The sequence below is a fragment of the Amia ocellicauda genome, chromosome 16 (assembly GCF_036373705.1).
Source record: "Amia ocellicauda isolate fAmiCal2 chromosome 16, fAmiCal2.hap1, whole genome shotgun sequence".
Lineage (NCBI taxonomy): Eukaryota > Metazoa > Chordata > Actinopteri > Amiiformes > Amiidae > Amia > Amia ocellicauda.
In genome coordinates this window covers 24099128-24123096 of record NC_089865.1, presented here as the reverse complement: position 1 = coordinate 24123096, position 23969 = coordinate 24099128, and the positions used below count along the sequence as shown (strand labels likewise).

The following is a 23969-nucleotide window of genomic DNA, read 5'->3' as shown; positions in this document are numbered from 1 at the left end:
TGTTCCTGTGACAACAGTTTCAAATATAATTTAGATGTTCAAGGTCCATGGAACTGTAGCCAACCTCCCTGGGTGCGGCCGCAAGAGGAAAATCGGCCCCAGATTGAACAGAAGGATAGTGTGAATGGCAGAAAAAGAAACAAGGATAACTGCCAAAGAGATACAAGCTGAACTCCAAGGTAAAGGTACGTCAGTTTCTGATCGCACCATCCTTCGCTGTTTGAGCGAAAGTGGCCTCTCAGGAAGACTCAACTTTTGAAAGAAAAACATAAAAAAGCCAGACTGGAATTTGCTAAAATGCATATTGACAAGCCACAATCCTTTTGGGAGTATGTCCTTTGGACAGATGAGTCAAAACTGGAGCTTTTGCCTACAGTGAAACATGGAGCAGGCTTGGTTATGTTTTGGGGCTGCTTTTCTGCATCTGGCACATGGTGCCTTTAATCTGTGCAGGGCACAATGAAATCTCAAGACTATCAAGGCATTCTGGAGTGAAACGGGTCCTCCAACAGGATAATAATAACCCAAAACACACAGCTAAAAGAACAAAACATTGGACTGTTCTGAAGTGGCCTTCTATGAGTCCTGATCTGAATCTTATAGAACATCTATAAAAAGAGCTGAAACAGAAAGAGTAGGCCAAACTACCTGTTAACAGGTGCAGAAGTCTCATTGAGAGCTACAGAAAACGTTTGATTGCAGTGATTGCCTCTAAACGTTGTGCAAAAAAATTATTAGGTCCCATCATTTTTGTCCATGCCATTGTCATCTTTTTTATTATTTACAATATTATGTTGAAAAACAAAATCAAAAGCAAAGTCTGATTTCTATTAAATATGGAATAAACAATGATGCATGCCGATTACTTTTGTCAGTTTCAAGTTATTTCAGAGGAAATTGGGCATTCTTTGTTTCTTGTGGACGGGTATCAACAAATTTGAGCATGTCTATGTGTGTATATACAAATATATATATATATATATATATAATGTATGAACTTCAGATACTTTCTGAATTGATATTATTCTGTCTCTGTTCTTTGTGGCTCTAACTCTCTGTCGTTTTGTGGCCTGTGCACTTAACCTTACCCCAGTCTTTTTTCACTTTCACTGTTTGTGAGCATCTGACTCATTGTATTTAATCTGATTCAACATCTCCTGTGTCTCTTCAACAAATCTATCTGTTCCTGTCTCCAGTTTAATTTTCCATCTCTATTTTCTCTCACCCCCTGTGTTCATCTGCACGACCCTGTTCTTACCTATTTTTGTTCTTGCATCAGTTTCCCTAAATGCCACCACCTGATGATATGTGTGCAGCCTTATCCCTATGTGGCTTCCATCGTCTGTCTGTGTGTGTCTGTGTCTGCCTATGTGTGAGTGTGCTTGAATGTGTGTTTTCACCTATGACGAGCCTCTTGTCTGTCTCTAACCTTCCGTGTGTGTCTCTGACCCTGTGTCTGTCTGTGTGTGTTTCCCGCAACTGTCTGCAGCGCTGCAAGGACAAGCTGAACTCCCTGGCGATCTCTGTAATGAACTTGTGGCCAGGAGTGAAACTGCGGGTGACAGAGGGCTGGGACGAGGATGGCCACCACTCTGATGAGTCTCTTCACTATGAGGGCCGTGCTGTAGACATCACCACCTCTGACCGTGATCGCACCAAGTATGCTATGCTGGCCAGACTGGCAGTTGAGGCTGGTTTTGACTGGGTCTACTATGAGTCCAAGGCTCACGTCCACTGCAGTGTCAAATCAGGTACGTTTGTTAATGTTGAAACATACTGTCCTGCTGTCCTACAGAAATAGCAAATTCCATACACAGTAATAATAATCATCATCATCATTTATACACCAATCAGCCATAACATTATGACCGCCTGCCTAATATTGTGTAGGTCCCCCTTTTGCCGCCAAAACAGCCCTGACCCGTCGAGGCATGGACTCCACTAGACCTCTAAAGGTGTGCTGTGGTATCTGGCACCAAGACGTTAGCAGCAGATCCTTTAAGTCCTGTAAGTTGCGAGGTGGGGTCTCCATGGATCGGACTTGTTTGTCCAGCACATCCCACAGATGCTCAATTGGATTGAGATCTGGGGAATTTGGAGGCCAAGTCAACACCTTGAACTCGTGATTCATCAGATCTTCTTCCATTGCTCCGTGGTACAGTTCTGATGTTCATGTAGGCGCATTCGGCAGTGGACAGGGGTCAGCATGGGCACCCTGACTGGTCGGCGGCTTCGCAGCCCCATACGCAACAAACTGCGATGCACTGTGTGTTCTGACACCTTTCTATCAGAACCAGCATTAACTTTTTCAGCAATTTGAGCTACAGTAGCTCGTCTGTTGGATCGGACCACACTGGCCAGCCTTCGCTCCTCACGTGCATCAATGAGCCTTGGCCACCCATGACCCTGTTGCCGGTTCACCGCTTTTACTTCCTTGGACCACTTTTGATAGGTACTGACCACTGCAGACCGGGAACACCCCACTAGAGCTGCAGTTTTGGAGATGCTCTGACCCAGTCGTCTAGCCATCACAATTTGGCCCTTGTCAAAGTCGGTCAGATCCTTACGCTTGCTCATTTTTCCTGCTTCTAACACATCAACTTTGAGGACAAAATGTTCACTTGCTGCCTAATATATCCCACCCACTGACAGGTGCCATGATAATGAGATTATCAATGTTATTCACTTCACCTGTCAGTGATCATAATGTTATGGCTGATCAGTGCATATAGCCACTCACGCAAAAACAAATCTCGAAGAACTTTATATTTTATATCTAGCATAATCCACTGTATTAGACCAGAGGTTCCCAAACTGTGGGGCGTGCCCCCTGGGGGGGCGCAAGACCCTTTATTGGGGGGTGCGGGGAAAGAGCTGAATTTGTAAAAAGTCAAGACAAGACACAAGAAATCCACGAAGGGATCTGCCAACTGTTGATTGCCGCACCGCTGAAATCGCATTGGATAAACTGATATCTTTTGCATCGACCTATCTCTGTGAAACGACTTATTCTACACTTACACACATTTAAAACAAACTGTACTTTCATGACTCACAAGAGTGGTTATTGGATTCTTCCATATCCAGTCCTGGCCAATCAGAATAGAGGATTGTCAGGTAGCAGTGTCTGTGAAAGCCAATAATTGGTAGTTTCAGATCAAAATACACAGCAGTATATATAAGGTGATAATTACAGTAAAATAAATACATCAGAATAACTTGCAGCTCCAAAATGTCATCGAGTGGGAAACGAGCTCACCAGGACTCTGTGCTACAATATTTTGGAAACACATTAACAAAAAATACATTAAATGCAAAATAATGCAATGCAACATTTTTTGCAATTGCAAGAAGTTCTGAATTTTATTTTAAAATACTCATCTGACGCAACAACTTTATTAAATAAATTCTGAAACATGCCTGTACGTTCAAGTTCCAGTGAAAAGAAAATATATAGCAATAGCTGGCTGTGTGTGTTTTAATAATATTAGTTTGTTTGTTGCCTCTCTCTAGTTTCGCAGAAGGGTGTTTGGCTTTTAGGTGGGTTAACATACCAGCTGTAGATTTGTGGTATATTAATTGCACTGCACATATTATACACTTAACAGTGTTTTAATTATTTCCACGCAGAAATTCTCTGAGAGAAAGCCATTGGTTGCGTTCTTGTAACGCCGCAGATCTGTGCAGATCTGCAGAATTTCACCGATCCCATTGGCGGAGTCGCACAGATCTGTCCTTGTCTATCAAAAACAGACAAGAAATTACAAATCCCACCCTGCCATCGATCTTCATTACAGCTACAAAGAGAGACAATCAACTGCACAGGTTTTAAAATAAAATCAATATAATAATAATAATAATAATTATTATTATTATTATTATTATTATTATTATTATTATTATTATTATTATTATTATTTTAACTATCGGATGTTAGATTCACTTGTCGATAGTAGCCATCTTTAACGAATAATTGAATGTTCGACTATTCGGTCTCATCCTTAATATATATCCTATATATTAAATAACTAGTAAAATTGTATAAAATGGAAAGAGAGTGTTACTGTATCTTCTGTAACTATGTTGATTCAGGCTAATCCGTACTAGATGGAGTAAGAATAGGTTCATGCATTAGAGATTTCAATGTAAATGGCCAAATAAAATTATGAAAAGTGAAATGTAAACGTTAGGGCTTTAAAAATAAATAAATGGTAATATAAATATGAATGTGTGGGACATGGGGGGTGACTCAAATGTTTTTGGGGGGCGCCACCCAGAAAGTTTGGGAACCACTGTATTAGACTATTATACAGGTTCTTGAATGTAATTAAATTAATTTTAAATTGCCTTGGAAGTCAGTGATACTGATACAGGAGTCACATGCTGACCGTATTTGGTTTTGGTTCAAACCAAGGCAACAGGGTTCCAGACACAACAGTTTATTAAGGACATTCAGTGTAACCAAATGCATGGATTATTCCCCACCCTGCCAAATATGCACTGTAGGTGATCACTCAATAAATAAATCAATGTAAATGACACAAAAATCAGACTGGACACTTTTAAAGTCCTTTCAAATCTTATTTCCACCTTCACAAAGAAATAACATTTCAGCTTCCAGATGAAGACTGGAAGATGGATTTTTCTTTCCTTAATGCAGAAATAAATGATTGAAATCATGCATGCTTCCTTTTTTGTGCAGACATTATTCCTTATTAGCATTGTTAGATCAAAATTTCTAAACAACCAACACTATATCTGAAATGCCACCTGAGAGGTGAGAGAAAAGGTTATCAATTTGGAAACAAAGGTGAAGCATAAAGAAACTACAACATCTGCAGTTTTCTAATCAACTGCTTAAAAGTAGTATCTGTCTCATGACATTTGCACTACTTTTACTACCTATTAAACTTTAGCCATTTAGATTAATTTAATTAACTTACTATTCAAAATGATGTACTTAGGCAAGTCATTGTCACAGTCATTTGCAAGTGCCAATGTTAGAAGAATAACCTTTGAGTCAAGTCAGGGCATAAATTGGGCAGTTTTGAACTAACAAAGCAGGATGAGATATACCATCTCGCCAAATGTCTCTAGACACCATTGTTGGCTTTCTGCATGGCTTTTGATGAGATTGATAGTATTTTCATAAGTTAATGGAAATGCTAATCTCCCACTCTTACAATCTGCTAACTCGCATGAGGCTGGCACAGTAGTGCCAACAGTGCTGTTTTGAAAATATCTGCCTGTAAATGAGTTGGGTGCAGCAATCATAACTAAAAAATGGTTCAATGTTACAATTAGACAATAGCTCGTGGTGCACCATGTATACACCCTTCAAGTATGGTGTGGTTAAACAAAGTATTACATTCTTCAAATAGACCTACCCAGGGTTCTCCCTATGAATGCTCTTTAGCAGACTAAAGCAGTCAGGCAATAACACATTGTAGGAAAAAAAGCCACAGAACACAAAAAGGATGTCTCTATGTATAGTTAATTTGTGTTTGCTGTAGTTGATTGCTTTTCCACTCTCTGCAAATGTTCACTTGTTTTATTAGTTCTGCTTAGATTATTTTAATGCCCTCCCCCTCCCCCATCACAGTATGTACACTTTAAACAGTATGTACTTGATCTTGTAACAGACTCCTTCTGAGTGTGGGCCTGGCATTGTCCTCCAAGGTCCATATTATTGAAGACAATAGGAAGAATGCCTTGAGGGAGCTTGAGTGTGCCCATGAACAAACCAGAGTTGGAGAGTTCTAGTTGTAAAATGTGTTTAAAACGCTGCAGGGTTTTCTTGTTTTCATTCCAGCTGAGCTTTTAATTGGCAAATGGAAATAATGATTCTGCTTAATGCTTAACTAGTCTTAACCAGATTCTGAGTTGAAGAGAACTATAAAGTCTGCTGAACTGTTGCCCTTGAGGACTGTGGTTGGCTGATATAACTTGTTTGCTAGTTCTCAAGCTAGTCAACCTCTAACGAGACTGTTCTCAAGAGAAATCAGATCAGAGTTAAGAGAACATTAGAACATTTACCTTTTCTTTTCAAGTGTTGCCCATACAGCAACATTACATTTGAACATGTTTACTATAATAAGGGAAACATGGGCTGATATGCCATTCTCTGTAACTTTGAATAAATTGATTGATACAAAAACTGTTATCCCTGGAGTCATAGGACCAATTTCAACAGTCTAAAGTTAGTTTGAATTTTTTGCTAGGTAACTTGTTTTTTATTCAGAATTTCCTTTGGATTATTTATTTATCCTTGAGTCATGGAGAGATATATAGTACTCTTTTTATGTTTAAGAACTGATATAAAAAATAGAAATTAAAAAAATATTGCCTATTGGCAAAAATGATCGTTCTAAAATCATCAACCACAAAGTATCATTAAGACTAACAGCTCCCTACAATACAATTTTTCTCTTCTTCACCATTCAACAGCTGGGAAAGAAAGGGATAATTTTGTTTGGAGTAAAAAATTTGATGTGCAGTAAAAATGCATTCAAGCATAGCATCTATAGGCAATCTGTCTTGGATGTTTAGCACTTTTGGTGTTTGGTTTATGACTGAAATGACTGAAAGGCAAGGTTTTATTTTCTACTGTATAGAAGCAATTTCAGATTTTCATGAAACTGCTCACAGGTCTTATGGGAGAGCTCTTATGAGGTAGACACTGGTCATTAGTGCTGGTGAGGTAAGTGCCAGACCTTCACAGTTCAGGCAGACAGGTAATGATGCAGAGTTCCATACAAAAAGATAATTACTGGTCAACAATGCTTGCAGGGCACCTGAGCTAGTGTGTGGGGGGAGGGGGGTGGCCACAGGGAGCAAATGAAACCAACCACAATACAGCAAGAAAATAATTTTGTACCAACTGGTGATCAAAATAGAAAATGCATTTTCCCACTCGGCTTTTTGTCTGGTTTTAGCTGCATTAGGTCAAAATCTATTTATGACAGACAGACATATTAAAAAGATGAATGATCATCATGACAAGATCACTCCATTGTCTACATTTCTGTTTTATCAAAAGGTGTTTTCACCCAATGGTGTCTCATTTGCATCGCTGCACCTAAACATCTGAGCATAACAGGAACAACTACCCCCGTGTTGTCTGCCTAACATCAGCACCCCTGTGCTATGCAGAATGGTCCGTAAGATTCCTTTCAAAACACTCAAGGCAAATTCAATTGCATTGCGTCTAGTTGTCTAAGTGAGTCACTAATAATGTATGCTTCTAAATCTCATATTGCATATGATGGGATGGCTGTGCTCACTTTCCCATCAGTGGCTGCATTATAGGGAGGGAGGAGAGGTGGAGGTTGCTGTCCCAATGTTGAAAGTTTGTGCTGTTTGTGCACACAATAGTTAGAGGAAAAGACCACCCTTCATACATATGAATATCTCTTCATAGCAGGAAAAAAGCAGTCTTTTTTGGTAGAGAATGCAATTAACTCTCTGGCTGCTCATTAATGAATGTGATCCTCTACTACAAAATCATAAGAGCATGCGAAGGATTACAAATAATGGGGGATCCTGGTCAATTGTTTGCCAGTAGCTTTTTGACCCAAATATCTCATCCAGTCATTTTTTGAAGTCTGACAAAATGTCTGAGTTGCTTGATCAAGACACTCAGTCTGAAGTCACATATTAAAAGGAGTATGCATATGAAAATATAAAATGCTGTGGATTTTCTAATCATTGCCCTTTCTCAAACATCTTTTCATCAAGTTTTTGCTTTCTAAGCACTTATCTGAGGTTCAAATACATGCATGAATTGTTCTCTATATACATCATATTTAGGGCTGCCTAATTTCTATGATTATTTTTGCTGTCCCTGGTTGCATTTAAAGCTGTAATTAGGATTGTTAATCCATGTCCATTTCTCAGTTGAATCACAGAGATCTGATGATGAATCACACGTATTAATTCATGCTTTTCATTAAAATGAGGAGATGCAGAGTACCAACCAATCAGTGTGCTGTCAAGTTATTATCTGAGTGAAAATAAAGACTTATTGAGTTATTATCTGTTCACTTGTTTAAGTATTTTTTAACAAAACAAGTGAATTCATGTAATTTGCTCTCAACTAATTTCTTTTCAATGGAAAAATTATGCAGCACACTGACTGAGTTCATTAATCAAATGGGTGCATTACTGTATAATTTGACTGAATTTATGTGTTATTTTAATGGAAAGCAATCAAGTAGTGTGTTGGGTTTTTGCATCAGGATCTATACAACATTGTTGGTGTATGATGTTACTCACTGATATATTTACGCTGTCTAGAGTAACATTTTCACTGATTTAGTAGAAATACATTATTGTACCTCGCCGTGAGTTTTCCTATAATATGTTCAATTTTCCAAATGTGTTCAGTACAGAGATTAGGGCTTTGACCAAATCAAACTTTGACATATTAGTGAATATCAAAATAGAATCCTGTACCCTGAAACAATTTGATTTATAGTGGCTTCAGTAAATAAAATAAAACATAGCAGGGAGTTTGTGATTCCTGGGTCAACTCCAGGTATATAAATTTTAATGTATCTCTTATCAATATAGTTCTCTATGGGAAAACCTTGCTTAAGCATAGCCAGTATTAGAGACTCTTGCACTCTGAAGCCCCCCGTCCAGAGGCCAAATAACAAAGTAAAATTAAAAAAGGGTGCACACTACAGCAGGCCATTCAATATAACTTCATAATTTAGGATGGTGATAGAGTTGCTTTCTTGAAGGCTACCAAAGTGTCGACCTCAACAATGAACTTGGTTGCATAAAAGAGAAACATTAATTAAAATAGACCACTTGCTACCAGACAAAACACTTGATGGCAATCAAATGTCAGACTAAGGACTAACACTGACATTGCTAATGCTCAGCTTGCTAACACTGTCATTTGATGCTTGGAAGTGTTTTTTTGAAACAGCTGTGTTTAATGGACTGAAACCTTTATCTGCTATTAATTAATACGCTTTTTAATATGTATATATTTGATATATGCATAAATTAGAAAAGTATGCATTAAGAAATGTGTTCGGGTGATCAGGTAATCAAGTGAAATGAACTGAAATTCCTCATATGTGTGTATGCATGCGGATATGTATCCAAAATTTGTCTACCCTTCATTGGGTTAGACTCATTCATACATGTCAAAGTAGGAGCTTTTTTGGCATGTGGTATTTATTTGGGCTTTCAGTGAGGCAACGTTAAACACACAGTCACCTGTTATTTACTTCAAAACCCAGACCTGAGATCACATCCTTAGCTGCAGTATTTTTTGTTTTTGATACCACAATTGCCATTCATGGTAAATGGACTGTGTTCTGAAAATAGAGAGGGTTAGGCAATGACAAAGACAACATGCTCTTGCAAAATACTCCCACACTTTATTGTCATTTAATCAGAAACTACTGTTTTATTTATTTTTTGTCTTAAAAAACACTGTTTTACAAGTAAAATGCTTAATACAGTGTGAGAATGTTAATTGTCCACAAGTGTTGTCCATCTCAAAAGCTGCTACTGTCGACGTGCCCCCCCCTTTTCTTTCCCCTCTTAGCATTGTCTGAAAGTCTGTTTTCTTTTTTCTCTCTTTCTTGTTTTTGTTTTCTTTCTCTTGCTTGTTTTCTCTTCCCCTCCCTTCCTCCCTTTTTCTCCTTCTGCCCAGATCGGTTCGCAGCTCACCATTCGCTGACTTGATCGTCGTGGCAACATAGCCTCTGGGCTTTTTTTGTGGTACAGACAAACGGAACCTCAGAGATTTTCCCCTTAATAAAAAAGAAAGAGAAAGAGAGAAATAAAGAAAAGGAAACGTGAGAGCGAGAGAGAGTAGCACTAACTCATAGAATATTGAATATTCCCCTGAAGAATAACAGCTGGGGGGAAGACGCACAGAGAACGATGAGAAATGGACTCATGACAAAAAAAAAACTGCAAATCATTTGACATTGTCCCTATCTAGAATACAGTACTGGTGACAATCTCCAGTGCACGTCCAACACAGGTTCTCACTGGGCACAGAGAAAGGCTTCTTGAATTGTCTGTGATGCCTATGAACGTAGCAGCCACCCTTGTCCAAAAAGCAACAAGATGAACCTACGAGACGTGGATCAGTATGCATATATGGGTTGTTGATAGTGACTCTGTTTAAGGTAGCTACCTGTTTAGTTTTTTTGGCCTAATTTACAAGATTAACCAAGTGAGTAGCGCAGATTTAAATAGAGATTTTAAAGAAGTGCAGTTTACACTAGCTGACACATTGTGCAAAGACAAGCCCACACTGCAGCAAAGTTCTATTCTTATCCGAGGTTCAACAATAGTACTATATTGGCTTTATTCCTCCCTGATTGGAACTGAGTGGATGTCTGGGGAAATTTGATTCAGTGGAGATAGTCCCTACTAGACATCTCTATATTCTCTACTTTATAAAAAGAAGATCTTGCTCAAACTATACAGAACTGCTCTCATTGCTCAAAACAGCATTTTAAAATGGGAAACACAGCTGAAAGAGTGGGACTTTCAAAAACAGGGAGAAAGAAAGGAAAGTATAACAAAAACAGAACATCAGGCAATAACAAACCATTTAATCTGTGCAAGGCAGGATTATTGCAGAGATTCTGGCCTTATAGCACTTAATTATTGATGTCCTTGTCCATGGACTGAACATAAGAACATAAGAAAGTTTACAAACGAGATGAGGCCATTCGACCCATCGTGCTCATTTGTACTATCCAGTTCAATACTATCCAGTCTATTTTTAAATGTTCCCAAATGTTCAGCTTCAACCACATCGCTGGGGAGTTTGTTCCAGATTGTGACAACTCTCTGGGTGAAAAAGTGTATCCTGTTTTCTGTCTTGAGTGCCTTGAAGCCCAATTTCCATTTGTGTCCCCGGGTACGTGTCCCTGCTGATCTGGAAAAGCTCCTCTGGTTTGATGTGGTCGATGCCGTTCATGATGTTGAAGACCTGAATCTTGCTTTTTTTATTGCTTCCCCACATTGTTTGAATGGAGAAAGTGAGGAGTCCACATAGACTCTTAGGTCTTTCTCATGCATTACTTCATCTAGTTCTATTCCTCCCATAGTGTAATTATAGTGGACATTTTTGTTACCTGCCTTGCACTTGTCCACATTTAATTTCATCTGCCAGGTGTGGGCCCACAACTGAATATTATCCAAGTCCCTTTGAATAACCTGTGCTGCCGAGATTGTATCTGCTGAGCCACCTATTTTAGTATCATCTGCAAATTTGACAAGTTTGCTAACTATCCCAGAGTCCAGATCATTAATATACATTAGGAAAAGCAAAGGCCCTAATACTGATCCCTGTGGAACTCCACTAACAACCTCACTCCAGTTAGAAGCAACTCCTCTTATCGACACCCTGTTTCCAATACATCAGCCAGTTCATAATCCATCTACTTAAATCACCCAATTTGAAGTATATCATATCATATGCTTTCACGTGATCCACAGCTGCAGTTGCATGTTTAAACTCGTTTAGAACATTTGCGACATCTGTTAATTTTCCAAGATACTTCGATTTTTGCCTTTTAGCTGTTTCACTTCCTCCTTTATTGACCTTTTGCTGTTGTAGTATTGAAAAATGCTCTTTGCTTTAGATTTGGCTCGACAAGCTTTCTTTATATTTCCCTCTTTGCTTTCCTGATCCCTTTCTTAACATCTCTTTGCAGTTCAACATATTCTTTGTATTTTGTTTCGCCCTTTTATATGCGCTATACAACATTTTCTTTCTCTTGATATTTTTTTGAGCTTCCAATTTGAAGTATATCATATCATATGCTTTCACGTGATCCACAGCTGCAGTTGCATGTTTAAACTCGTTTAGAACATTTGCCACATCTGTTAATTTTCCAAGATACTTCAATTTTTGCCTTTTAGCTGTTTCACTTCCTCCTTTATTGACCTTTTGCTGTTGTAGTATTGAAAAATGCTCTTTGCTTTAGTTTTAGCTCGACAAGCTGTTTCTTTATATTTCCCTCTTTGCTTTCCTGATCCATTTCTTAACATCTCTTTGCAGTTCAACATATTCTTTGTATTTTGTTTCGCCCTTTTGTATGCGCTATACAACATTTTCTTTCTCTTGATATTTTTTTGCATACCTCTATTAAACCATTTTGGCCAATGTTTTTTCCTCAGTTTGCTAAATTTTGGTAAAAAAAATCCTGAGCAAGTAGTATATTCTTAAAATATAACCATCCATTTTCTGGAAATAATGGAAAGGATCCTGTTTTAAGTTCCCTGAATTCCATTGCTTTTGAAGATGTAAAGGTGAAATCTATGCATATAATTTAATTAGGTCATGTCCATGCAGACACTAACCATGTCATGTGATTAAGTATAAGTATTTAAGTAGTCAAATAAGTATTTGCACACCAGGCATATGTATACTTATTAGGGCTGATTTAGGCCCAAGTAACAAGATAAAGCAGATTCACAGTGTACTTTATGGAGTTGACTATTTTTGTGGGTGATGGGTGTGCAATGGTTTGCCGAGGTTTTATATTGCTTAACCTTCATTTTTTTTTTTTTTTTTTGCTTTACAGGCTCTGAGTTATATAGTACAGATACTAATTCCATTTGTTCTCCATATTCTTAGAAATGCAATGCAGAGCTGCCACTGCTACAGTAAATATCATGGCTTTAAAATCTATTTGTATTAAGATAAATAATGTTTTTATAAATGGTAATCAGGAGATGTGGAGCAATGCACCTGTTAGAGTAATGAATTAGTCAGCGTGCCATTACCTAATGCTTAAAATTATGATAATAATGAATTGAGAGCAAAACTCTGTATCAACTGCTTGTATAATATTGTTATTTTAATGGAAAGGAAATGACTGAATGCTTGATCTCTGTAATTTAACTGAGAAATGGACATGGATTAAAAACAGCAATTACACAGGCAAGGGGGGGCAATATTGACAGGGATACGGGAATATTTTGTATGTATGTATGTATGTATGTATGTATTTGGATGACCAAAACATTTAAGGAATGTCATGGCTTTAAATCTGTGTTGAATAAGTGATGCTGTGACTTAATTCCTTTAACGTTTTGACCAATATTGGATATTTGTAAAATCTGGTACAAATGTGGATAATTTAGAGTGTGGTGCAAGATAGTACTCATCTGAAGTTACGTTGTGTTAAAGTTGCATGATATCAGAAAATGTGTATTGTAACAATGCAAAGTTATACAAAAATGCAGTACAATTGTGCAGCAATGGCAGCTTGCAGAAGAACTAAGAACTGAACAAAGGGAGCTTTTGATTTTATCTGTGAAGTAGCAGGTTAATGGTGATAATATTTTAGAGGTTGCAAAGCACAGATTGACAGTGGGATCTAATGGTGCACTCTGAATAGGTGAGTATGCTATAGAGAGCATATTGTCAGACATTTAACTTTTAAAGGTTAAAATCTATAGACATCACTGCAATGCAACAATATCATATAGGACTCCTATACTGTGTACTTATTACATAGTACAATCTTTCTGGCAGCACCTAATTGTGTCTGCATCTAAACCACTTTAGTTAACATACAGTGTCCAGTGTGAGTTTACTTATCTCAAATGCATTTGCCTCTACAATGGTACCGGTTTTGCCATTTTATTATTTAATGCAGATTGCAAATCTAGACATGTAGACTGATTTAATGATCTGGGTCTTTTTTTATTTTGATAATTCTTTTAGTTTCCAAAAATCATTTTGTATTAAATAGAAAACCAACAACTGGGCTGCATAATATTAATTAAACAAAATATCTTCGCTATATCCCTTCTTATATGGCTTTCTCTTTCCTGTGACTTGCCAAGCAAATCTGATATACAAAAAATGACCATACAATACTTCCCTCTGTATTTAAATGATATAATATCACATATCTTGACTTTGATAGATACCTGCATGATGCAGAACCCAACACAAACAATTACCAGAAAGATAAAGTGGAATTGCAAGTTCCAGTGATAGTCCCATTGTCTCCACCATTGCGTTTCTCCTCTTCTGTTGTTAACAGAGTTTGCTCCCTACTAATGATTAATGTAATATCATTAACCTAAGGTGGGTTTCTCCTATACCAAAGAACATAAGAATGGTTTCAAACAAGAGGAGCTGTAACTAGTCCATCTAGCTTATTTGGTAGCTTATTGATCCCAGTGTCTCTTCCAGCCATTGCCTGAAACATCTCAGGGAATCTCCTTGAACATGTTGACTTTATTTCTTGTTTCAGACACCCAAGTTCTGTCTTAAAACACTTAGACTAAAAACAATTCATTTCCTTTTTAGTATTAAGACATTTTAAAAATACCTGTACATAAGTAGACATATGAATAGATATAGATAGATTTTTGTTTTCCCCAAGATATAAATTCGGCACTGTACTGTGCATAGGCAGGGAGTTTATTAAGTTAAAAATCTCAGTTTTGTGCAGTGCTCCAGAATGTGATAAAGCAAACCAATCGTAATGTAACCTTAATACTCACAATGACTGAAGGGCTGTTGTTAAGATTCTTTTTTTAAACTCTGCATTACCTTAATTTTTCACCTGTCTCCTCAGCGAACCAATGGCTTAATGACTCATGCAAATCAATGACTCATAATTACTGAAAAAGTACAGAACGCTTCATAGGACATGGCCTTTGACCTTTATTAGAGACAAAACAATTGTTTAGATTAGAATATCTTTTTTACATGTCCTTCAGCTTCAATAATAATCATAATCATAATCATAATCATAATAATAAAACAAGCAAAGAAATAAAATATTATGCAATATAAATGTGAATCTAAATATGGTATCAAATAAATACTGAGTAACCAGGTACACCCAGTAACCAAGTAAAATACACTCAATCTTAAAAATACTTAAAAAGCCTGTAATATACTATCTGCTTAGGCGGTTGCTACTTAAAATAATTAATAATGATTATAATGATGATAAGAGTATGCAGTAAGAGCTTAGTCAACACCAACTAAAACTGAAAAGATTCCAGTTGACTAGTTTAGGACATTGTGAAAACTGTCCCAAGTCCAAGCTGAATCCAGTTTAAAATCCTTGCTGAAAAGCAAGTTTAAATAACAGTATTTATTAATTAAATGAATCATAGATAACAATTTCAGATGAAGTATGTGAATATTTTTCAACTATATGTGTATAAATATAGATATTGACATATTATGACAGCTTAAAATCCGTATTTTGTAACTTTTGGGCAAATGTTGTTATTTTGTATAATTATATATTATTTCTGCTGTTAAAGTGAACACCAGTTCGAGGGACCAGGCAGTGAGACTGTGAGGTGTCATACAGACTGAAAGTTACAATGGGTAGATAAGGGCTGCCTCCGATGATTAACACACTCCTTTGTTTCTGAATCGGCATTTCCCCTTGTTCGTTCTTTCAGATCCTTTATCTCATCCCTTTCTTATCTGTTCCTGGTTCTTACCTTTCCCAAATATTTGTACATTCGGATCCTGGATGGCTGGGGGGACAAGTATAGAACACAAATGATGTATGTCTTTATCACTTTCCCAGAAGTCATTCAGTTCTACTATGTCACGTGACATAAGTCAGGTCCTGCGAAATTCAAAGGGAAAGTCATATTACTTGACAACATGCATTCACATACAGACTATACTATAATATACTAACTACATTGAGTTTGAAGCTGTCAGTTGAGCCAATTTAATAATACACATTTAAACAATCATCATGAGGTCATCAACTCACCTAACACTGGCGTATTATAAAATAATGAAGGACAATTAAGATATTATCTCCGACTGATGCGTTTGCATCAATATTGACAACAGTCCAAACAAACAAAAAAATAAGTCTGTTTGACTATATTTTGTTGCACTTAAAACCTGCCTAAAATATTCAAGGATATGTGCTTTTCACTGATTTTGCAGAACTTACTACTCAATTACACACAGCTTAAATATAATAGTCACCAGAATATGCAAAACATCTTCCGTAAACGGAATATCTCCTGCAGGTACAAACCCATCAGATATACTATTGCCTTAAACACATGCTGTGGAGTGACATATATACAAAGATTTCATTTGATCATATCATTATATTTTTTTAGATATATTTTATTGTAACGAGGCTTGTAATCTATTGAGATTTTCCTTCAATTAAAAGACTCATGCTTCCCATGATTAAGTCCTTGACATATTTATGTGTAAGAGACAGCGCTTCATCCTTTCTCTTAATTAAAACATTAAATATGTGTTGGTTATACCTAAGAAAAATCTATCAATTACAGGAATGTCATGAATGTCTCTCGTTACTGTGGGGTATTTTCATATTTAGCCAGTAGCTGATATGATCATCACCTAATGAAACCCTGGACCACATCAAAACATTGACCAATCCACAAACCACGAATTACAAACCCATACCCTATTGCATTTTTATCTATACATAGTATAAAGTGGCTTCTGACAGGAAATGATTGAGTACAAATTTCTAATTTCTAATTCTGAGGGAGGTCAAAATTTGTGATCTATTTCATAGGACAGGCTTGATTAGTTAATTTGAGCTTTTAGGCTAACAATCAAGTCATGAGGCTGGCGCAATTGGCCTGTGTTTTGATTAAAACAAGGGAACTCATGTATTTACTGTTTTTACAGAAATAAAAAATAATCAAACTGAAGTTAATAACTACTGAAATTAGCCATCCAATTCAGTGTCGTCAAGTAATGTAAACAGTTATCAGGTGCAAATTAATTAATTAAAACACTTGTAAGAGGCTGGTGTTACATTACAATAAATTTGTGCATCAGAATAAATAATAAAATAAACTAGCACATATCCTGTACCCTGCCTTAAGAGAGACCATGTACTGGATTAAGTGGTTATTGAATATGGAGGGATGGATAAAGTAAATTAAATTAAAACAACATAAAATAAAATACGATCTGTTCATTCATGTCCTCGTTTCTATATTGAGTTTGAAGCAAGTAATTTGTTCAGGCCTTTAAAGATTTTGGGTATCTTAATCAAGTCTCCCTAAAGTACTTATTTCCTATTGAAGAGAATCAGTTATTTTATCCTATTTATGAAGAAAGTTCTGCTAGCATTCCATGATTTAATCTGTTTCTAATCTATGGTAATTACCATTGTTTGTTAAAGTAACTCTTAATTATATCAGGGTTATCTGACAGTGTAAGGAGCACATAGGAGGCCCTATTGACACAATTTTTCATTTTTCATGTTTGTATGTGGTATGCAAGTAATTCACTTCAGTTGAAATGCAACAATTATAGAGGGGAAAATAAACTGATTGTTTTATATTTACATAAAATAATTCAATACCTACATCCATGCAGCTTTAAGTATTTAAGCCCAGACTGGTTCAAATGAAGGCTATTCATACTTTCAGCATGGTAGGACATACACATAAATACACAGATATACATATCATTGAGTGTGTGCATACATATGCATAAGTTCCAGCATTCCCAATGTCAAACAATAAAATAAAATACCATTGAAAGCCTGATCGATATCCAATGTTAAATATCCGGGCATCTTTAAATGAATCTAAAAGATACATTTATTTAATCATTAGATTTAGGAATTTACACAATTCAAAGCCATTTAGTGCTGTGGTGGTAATGTTTTCCTTATAAAAGTACTAATTTAAAAATATAGAAACATGTAGAAACAGTTACAAAAACAGGCAGAAACAGACCATTGCTCATACAGTACATGTTGAAAGACTCTTCTTATTTAACACCCACTAAAAAACATAAATTAACAATAATTAATTAAGAATACTTTTTTCCTAAGACTAATGAACATTATTGTTTGTAGTACTAAGATGCCAAAGCTCAAAACCATAAAAATACAAAAAATCATTATACTGTTATGCAATTGATCCAGTTGCTGCCAGTATTAAAAAATATTAATTATACCACTTTTCCACTATAATTATGAAGATCGTCTCAGACTAGTTGTCCTTCATTATAGTTTTAACTACCATCCCCAGTGACTTATTGCAGTCATTTAAACCACAGCTGGTTTCTCCAGATGTAGAGTCTCACTTTTTCTCAGCCTGCTTGTACAGTATATATCATCAGAGGGAAAGATTCAGCGATGGTTTCCGGAGAAGTGGTGGGGAGGGTGTATGTGTAGGGGGGGTAGATGGGGGGGGAGGGGTTATCTTGGACTCTATTTGACAGCCTGTAACTGATTCACTACAAAGGTATTTACAGAAGTGGGGCCGCAACCACATCAATGAATAAGAAAGTCTATAAAGAGATGTGGCAACAGTCACAAAGGTGGTGGGATGGTTGGTGAGATTGTTTGAAGATACTAGAAATAGAACAGTAGATACCTTGGATTGATAGCCAATAAAGCATCTGTAGCTGAGTCAAAGCAATAAACTGTGCACTTATATACCCCAGTCAGCCATTTAATGGCCACTGCATCCATTACAGGGTACATTTAAATCATCCACTTTCTTGTGTCATTCTTGCTTGCTTCAGATCCTCTTGTGTGTGTTCTGACTGATTTTCTATTGAGCTTTACACTGCCAGCTCCTGTTGTGTTTAAACAAGCAGCCTTCACATAGAAATTATGCACACTCTCAAATAAAGTGATGGAACATTGGAGGATTCTGTAGATTTTGGGGTTGCTCATTCTAATATGGAATATGGAGTCCCTTCTGAACGCAGACCTGACTGCCTGTAGCGAGGAAGCCATAGACTGTGGAACAATGTTCTGGAGCCCATTTGTTTGACTGTGTAACACTGAACAAATTTCCCACTCTGTTCTTTTATGCATCTATTAGCTATAATACTGAGTGGCAAGTAACAATTTAGGTAGAGGCAAAAATATCTAATAGGATGTAAGAAAAAAGTTAAGGTATTCATATATATATATATATATATTTTTTTTTTTTGTGATCAAATGTTTGTATTGGGGTAAATCAATACAACACAACAACAGCAACAATATAATCTCCCCCCCAAAATTCATAATTATTTTTGATGTTGTTTAATGCAATTGTGTAATTATATGTAGTTATGGTAAATGCAGGTGATTAGTGTATGGCACCTTTTAGACATATATAAAGGGGTATCTAAGTGTGAATTATATATCTGAGGAGGACTGAGTTTTTACATTAATTATATTATTATTATTATTATTATTATTATTATTATTATTATTATTATTAATAATAATAATAATAATAATAATAATAATAATAATATATATACATTTAGTTGTGGCCATTATCCAAGCTGACTTATAAGGTTTACAAGAGTACAATAAAGTATATGAAATACCATATTTATTTAACATATTTAAGTTTTGTTAGGACACCGAAATTAGCAAAGAGTTATTGCAGGATAATAAAGTGATTGTTGTTTTGTTTTGTTTCTTCTCTTCAGAACATTCAGTAGCAGCCAAGACAGGAGGCTGCTTTCCTGGGAAGGCATTGGTGAGCCTGGAGACAGGAAAGCAAAAGGCACTGAGGGACCTTCAGCCCGGGGAACGTATTTTAGCCGCCTCGGTTGATGGGCAGCTGCTCTACAGCGAATTCATCACTTTCTTGGACAAGGACCCCTTAGCCAGGAAGCTCTTTTACACCATTCGGACTGAAGAAGAGTTCCCAAGGGAGTTGGCCCTCACTGCCGCCCATCTTCTGTTTGTGGCCACCAACTGCTCAGCAGGCATGGGCTCAGGGGAGTGGCGGACGATATACGCCAGTGAGGCTCAGCTGGGGCAGTGTGTGCTGGTGCCCAGGGGTCAGGGGGAACTGCGATCAGTCCGGATCAATTCAGTAGGCGTACAAGAGGACCTGGGGGTGTATGCCCCACTTACACGCCAGGGAACAGTGGTGGTGAACGGTGTCCTGGCTTCTTGCTATGCCACCTTTGACAAACACGCAGTGGCCCAATGGGCATTTGCCCCTCTTAGGCTGCTGTACAGTCTGATAGGGCCATCTGGTGGACAGGGGAATGGCCTCCACTGGTATCCCAGGCTCCTCTACCGCCTTGGGACACTCTTCTTGGACTCCAAGCACTTCCACCCCTTGGGGATGGCTGAGATCGAGAGATGATCACACCTCTAAACCAACAATTTCCATTGTGTTTGACTATTAGGGGGCCCACAGCCTAGTGTTTCTGCGGGGCTATCTCAGACTCTCTCTACTGTTATCTGTGTTACACACAGAGGGACTGTACATCTTCCACAGCACAAGGGAGCTCTACTGTGTCACATTAGATAAGGCCCATCATATTGACAAAAGAGTGGTTTCTGGTATTCATTGTTTGATTTCCTTACTTTCCTCTCAGTTGTATTGTTTCATAAAAAATTGGGTTGAAAAAACTAATTTATTAATCAGATGGAATTATTTCCAGATACATTATGTATCTTGCACTGGTACAGAACAAAATACATTTGTGGAGATGTTAAGATCAAAGGTGGAAAAGTTGCAGTTTTTTGGCAGCACTGACCACCCACACATAAAATGTCCATGTGTCCATGTTAATGGTCACAATTAATAATTAGACTGCTGATTAATTTACTAAAAAAATTGCAGAGCAATTTAAAATAACACCAGTTATGTAAAATTGTTCAAACAATAATATGTTTATTTTTTATACAAAATAAAACATTAAGATGAGGATTAAATCAACAGCCAATATAATATTACAAACTCAGATACTTAATTATAGTAATCTTATTGAGTAGAAGCCTCTGGTAAACAGAAAAAGACAATAAAAAGAGTATCAGAGTCTGGTGGGTGGGTTTTGCACTTAGGATTTAATCCTGGCTTTAGACTGGGACATGACACATCTGCTTTCGTAGCTGGTATATTTTATTTATATATTTACAAATCAGCTTAATAAATGTAATTAACAATTCATAAGAAAAATCTAATTTCTTCAGATCAATATCATACTGAAGTGATCCCTTTCTAGTTTTGCTTGATTTACAGAAACATGTGGTTTACGTCTATACATGGTTATTCAAATTTGTATTTAGACTCCCATGCTTTAACACAGGTTTATGTTGAATTATGTAATGTTATCATTATTTTAAATGGTTGAGTTGACATATTTTCCCACAAGGGGCCACCACTTAATTCTTAACTTTAGAAGAAATAGAAAGAAATCACAGAAGAAATCTTGGAGATTGCTTGCAGGGATTTCTGAAGACAATCCAAAAGAAAAGGGGTGCTAAAAAATAACAAAATACTATGAAACTAATATAATCTTTTAAAAGTGTATCTGTCAAAAATATCATTCAATCTTAAGTCTGAACAGTAAAAGAAAGATAACAATTCAAACTTTAATGAAATGTTCCTGGTATTCTTATTAGAATTTTCCAGTTCACGAAAAGCATGATAACTGATAACAAACCACTCATGTGATTACATGAAGAGGAAAAAAAATCAGGTTCAAGCAGATTAGCAAGTGTCATCTGTGAAGTGTAGAAATGGAGCACATACTTGGTTTAGCTTTCGTGTGTGTCATGCTATTAGTTATTATTAGGATTAGAAAGCAAGATTGGTCTCATTATCTCTAAAGGACTGAATTTCAGTTGATAATGTAAGGGTGACCTATATAACATGTTGGATTGGGGCTCAAAAGGACCAAGGACTAGAACCAGATTTTGTGGGGATGCATTTCCAGTTGAATGGGTCTTCAGCACATTGCCAACATTACTGAACAATGCTGAGGATTACTTTCAAATACCAGAGAAATGGGAAAGCTGATCATTCTAGATCAGTCCTGGTCCTGGAGTGCTACAGACCAGCTGGTGTTTGCATGTCTTCATAAAATTCACTCTCAGAACTGGACAGAGTAAGCACAGATTAGGCACAGTTCTCTAGTGGAATGAAAACCTGAAGATACTGCAGCCCCCCAGGACCAGTATGGGGGTCTCCTGCTCTAGATTTGTTTTGTGTCATGTTCTGAAATCTGTCCCTTGGAAGACAACAGTGCAAGGAGGTACTATTCAATTAATCAATCAAATAATACAATTTACCATCAAACTGCAGCTCACTGTTCTAGCCCTGCAGTTTGACGCATAGTTTTCTTGCATGGATACTCAAAAAATGATCTTGCATTGCCATCTTCAACCTATGTAATATAACAGGGTGATAATAGACACATGATCATCAGATTTCTATGTGATAACTTCTAAGGGAAAATAATTGAATAGGAGTAACATAGCTAAAATGCCAGTAAAACATACCCTTTTTCTAGACCTAGATAGATACCCTGTTACGTTTACTTTTGAAATCGACAATACATTTTTGCATAAGCTGATGGTTTATGTATAGTTCTACTTTCTTAGGAAGATTGCAGTCAAATTGGAACACAGTGTACATTTATATTTTATAAGCATCTCCGCCTCCAGCCATTGTCAATCCACTGACTGGTGAGCATATAGGAATGGACAGAGATTGATGTTATTAGAACCATTCAAACCAGCTGAGCCATTCACATGTATACACAATACATGTTCAAATAACTGTATCATGCAAATGGTAAACTGTAGGGCAATGGAAATTGGTCCACATGCATAGGGAATCATCCCAGCCCACATCATATTGCCTTCTTGAACACCAAACAGCTTCATGCTTCTTGTACCATTTTTCTTGTACCAGGCTCTATTGTCTACTCCCTGGATTGCTAATATATTTTTCTACATGAAAAGATAACTGACTCCTCTGTTGAACAAGCTGTCTCAGATATGTAACTGCTGTTGAATGTGTCTTCAATTTAACAGCAGAGGCAGCTATGGACTTTGTGTTGTGTGCCTGATATATATATTATATTTTAAAAATCTTTTTGTATTTGGTTTCATTATCCTTAATGTAATAGCATACCAAAATGTTGTATAACAACTGAAACAATGCCTTCTTTTTACTACAAAAAGTAATCTGGGAACCAACATCAACAAGTTGATTTTAGACTGTGACTAGGAATCGTTCCTGCAAGTACTAAGCAGCTAGGTATGGTAAGGTTACATCCAACAGCCCAATAGAAAATCATCAAGATGTTTCTTGAAGGAACCCTAAAGTGAGCTTCATGTGCATGGCTGGGGAGATTGTTCCAGACCCCTGAAACTCTTAGTGTGATTAATATTTTGAATAACCAAATTTCTCTTTGAGACTAACCATCCTCTGTACCTGTCCATGTAAGACAATTATATGGAACAAGGCATTACTCTGTCCTTCTAGGGCATCATGTCCTTCTTGTAGTGTGTTGAGCACAAGCGTTTACAATAATCTGAATTAGGGTTTAATAGGGAAATGCCAAAATCCAACATGTTACTTGTTGACTTTTGATTTATATCCTGGTTTATTTTTTCTACAAATTGTCTAGATGAAGATATTGCAGGTTGCAGGTCCTTTTTCAAGTTGCTTCCCTCAAATTTAACATCGCCCATTTGAAATATTTGTCAATGAATATTCCTGCAATCTAAGACTTTAAATTTGTAAAGTCCCTTTGTACTGCTCAGACAGCCTGCTCACATATGAGAGAAAACCCATACTGGAATCTAATCCTCACGAAAAAATAAATAAATACACAAATAATGATAAGAATAAAAGTCGAGATTGAGATTATAGAAGTATCAACTATGGACACAGATGTTTAATTACATAGACAGTCATTATTATTGATGTTCATAAAATTGAAAATATTCTTAGCTGTCCATAGTTGATACTTCTATAATCTCAATCTCGACATTTATTATTATCATTATTTGTGTATTTATGTATTTTTTTCATGAGGATTAGATTCCAGTATGGGTTTTCTCTCATGTGAGCAGCCCTCTGAGAAGTACAAAGGTATTTAGTGGGTTATTAAGTATATATATATATATATATATATATATATATATATATATTAACCCACTAAATAAGTACTGCTTGAACTGGAACCAACATGTAACCCATGGTCT

At 36.7% G+C, this 23969-nt stretch overlaps 1 protein-coding gene across 1 annotated transcript in view; it reads left to right on the top strand.

Moving 5' to 3' along the window:
• ihha (Indian hedgehog signaling molecule a) overlaps window positions 1–23577 on the top strand; it is a 45063-nt gene extending 21486 nt beyond the window's left edge. Inside the window, exons 2-3 of the mRNA XM_066688314.1 lie at window positions 1490–1751; window positions 19439–23577. Coding sequence (XP_066544411.1) covers window positions 1490–1751; window positions 19439–20109 — 933 coding nt within the window. The 3' untranslated portion in view covers window positions 20110–23577. The remainder of the gene's footprint in view (window positions 1–1489; window positions 1752–19438) is intronic.
• Window positions 23578–23969: the final 392 nt, after the last annotated feature.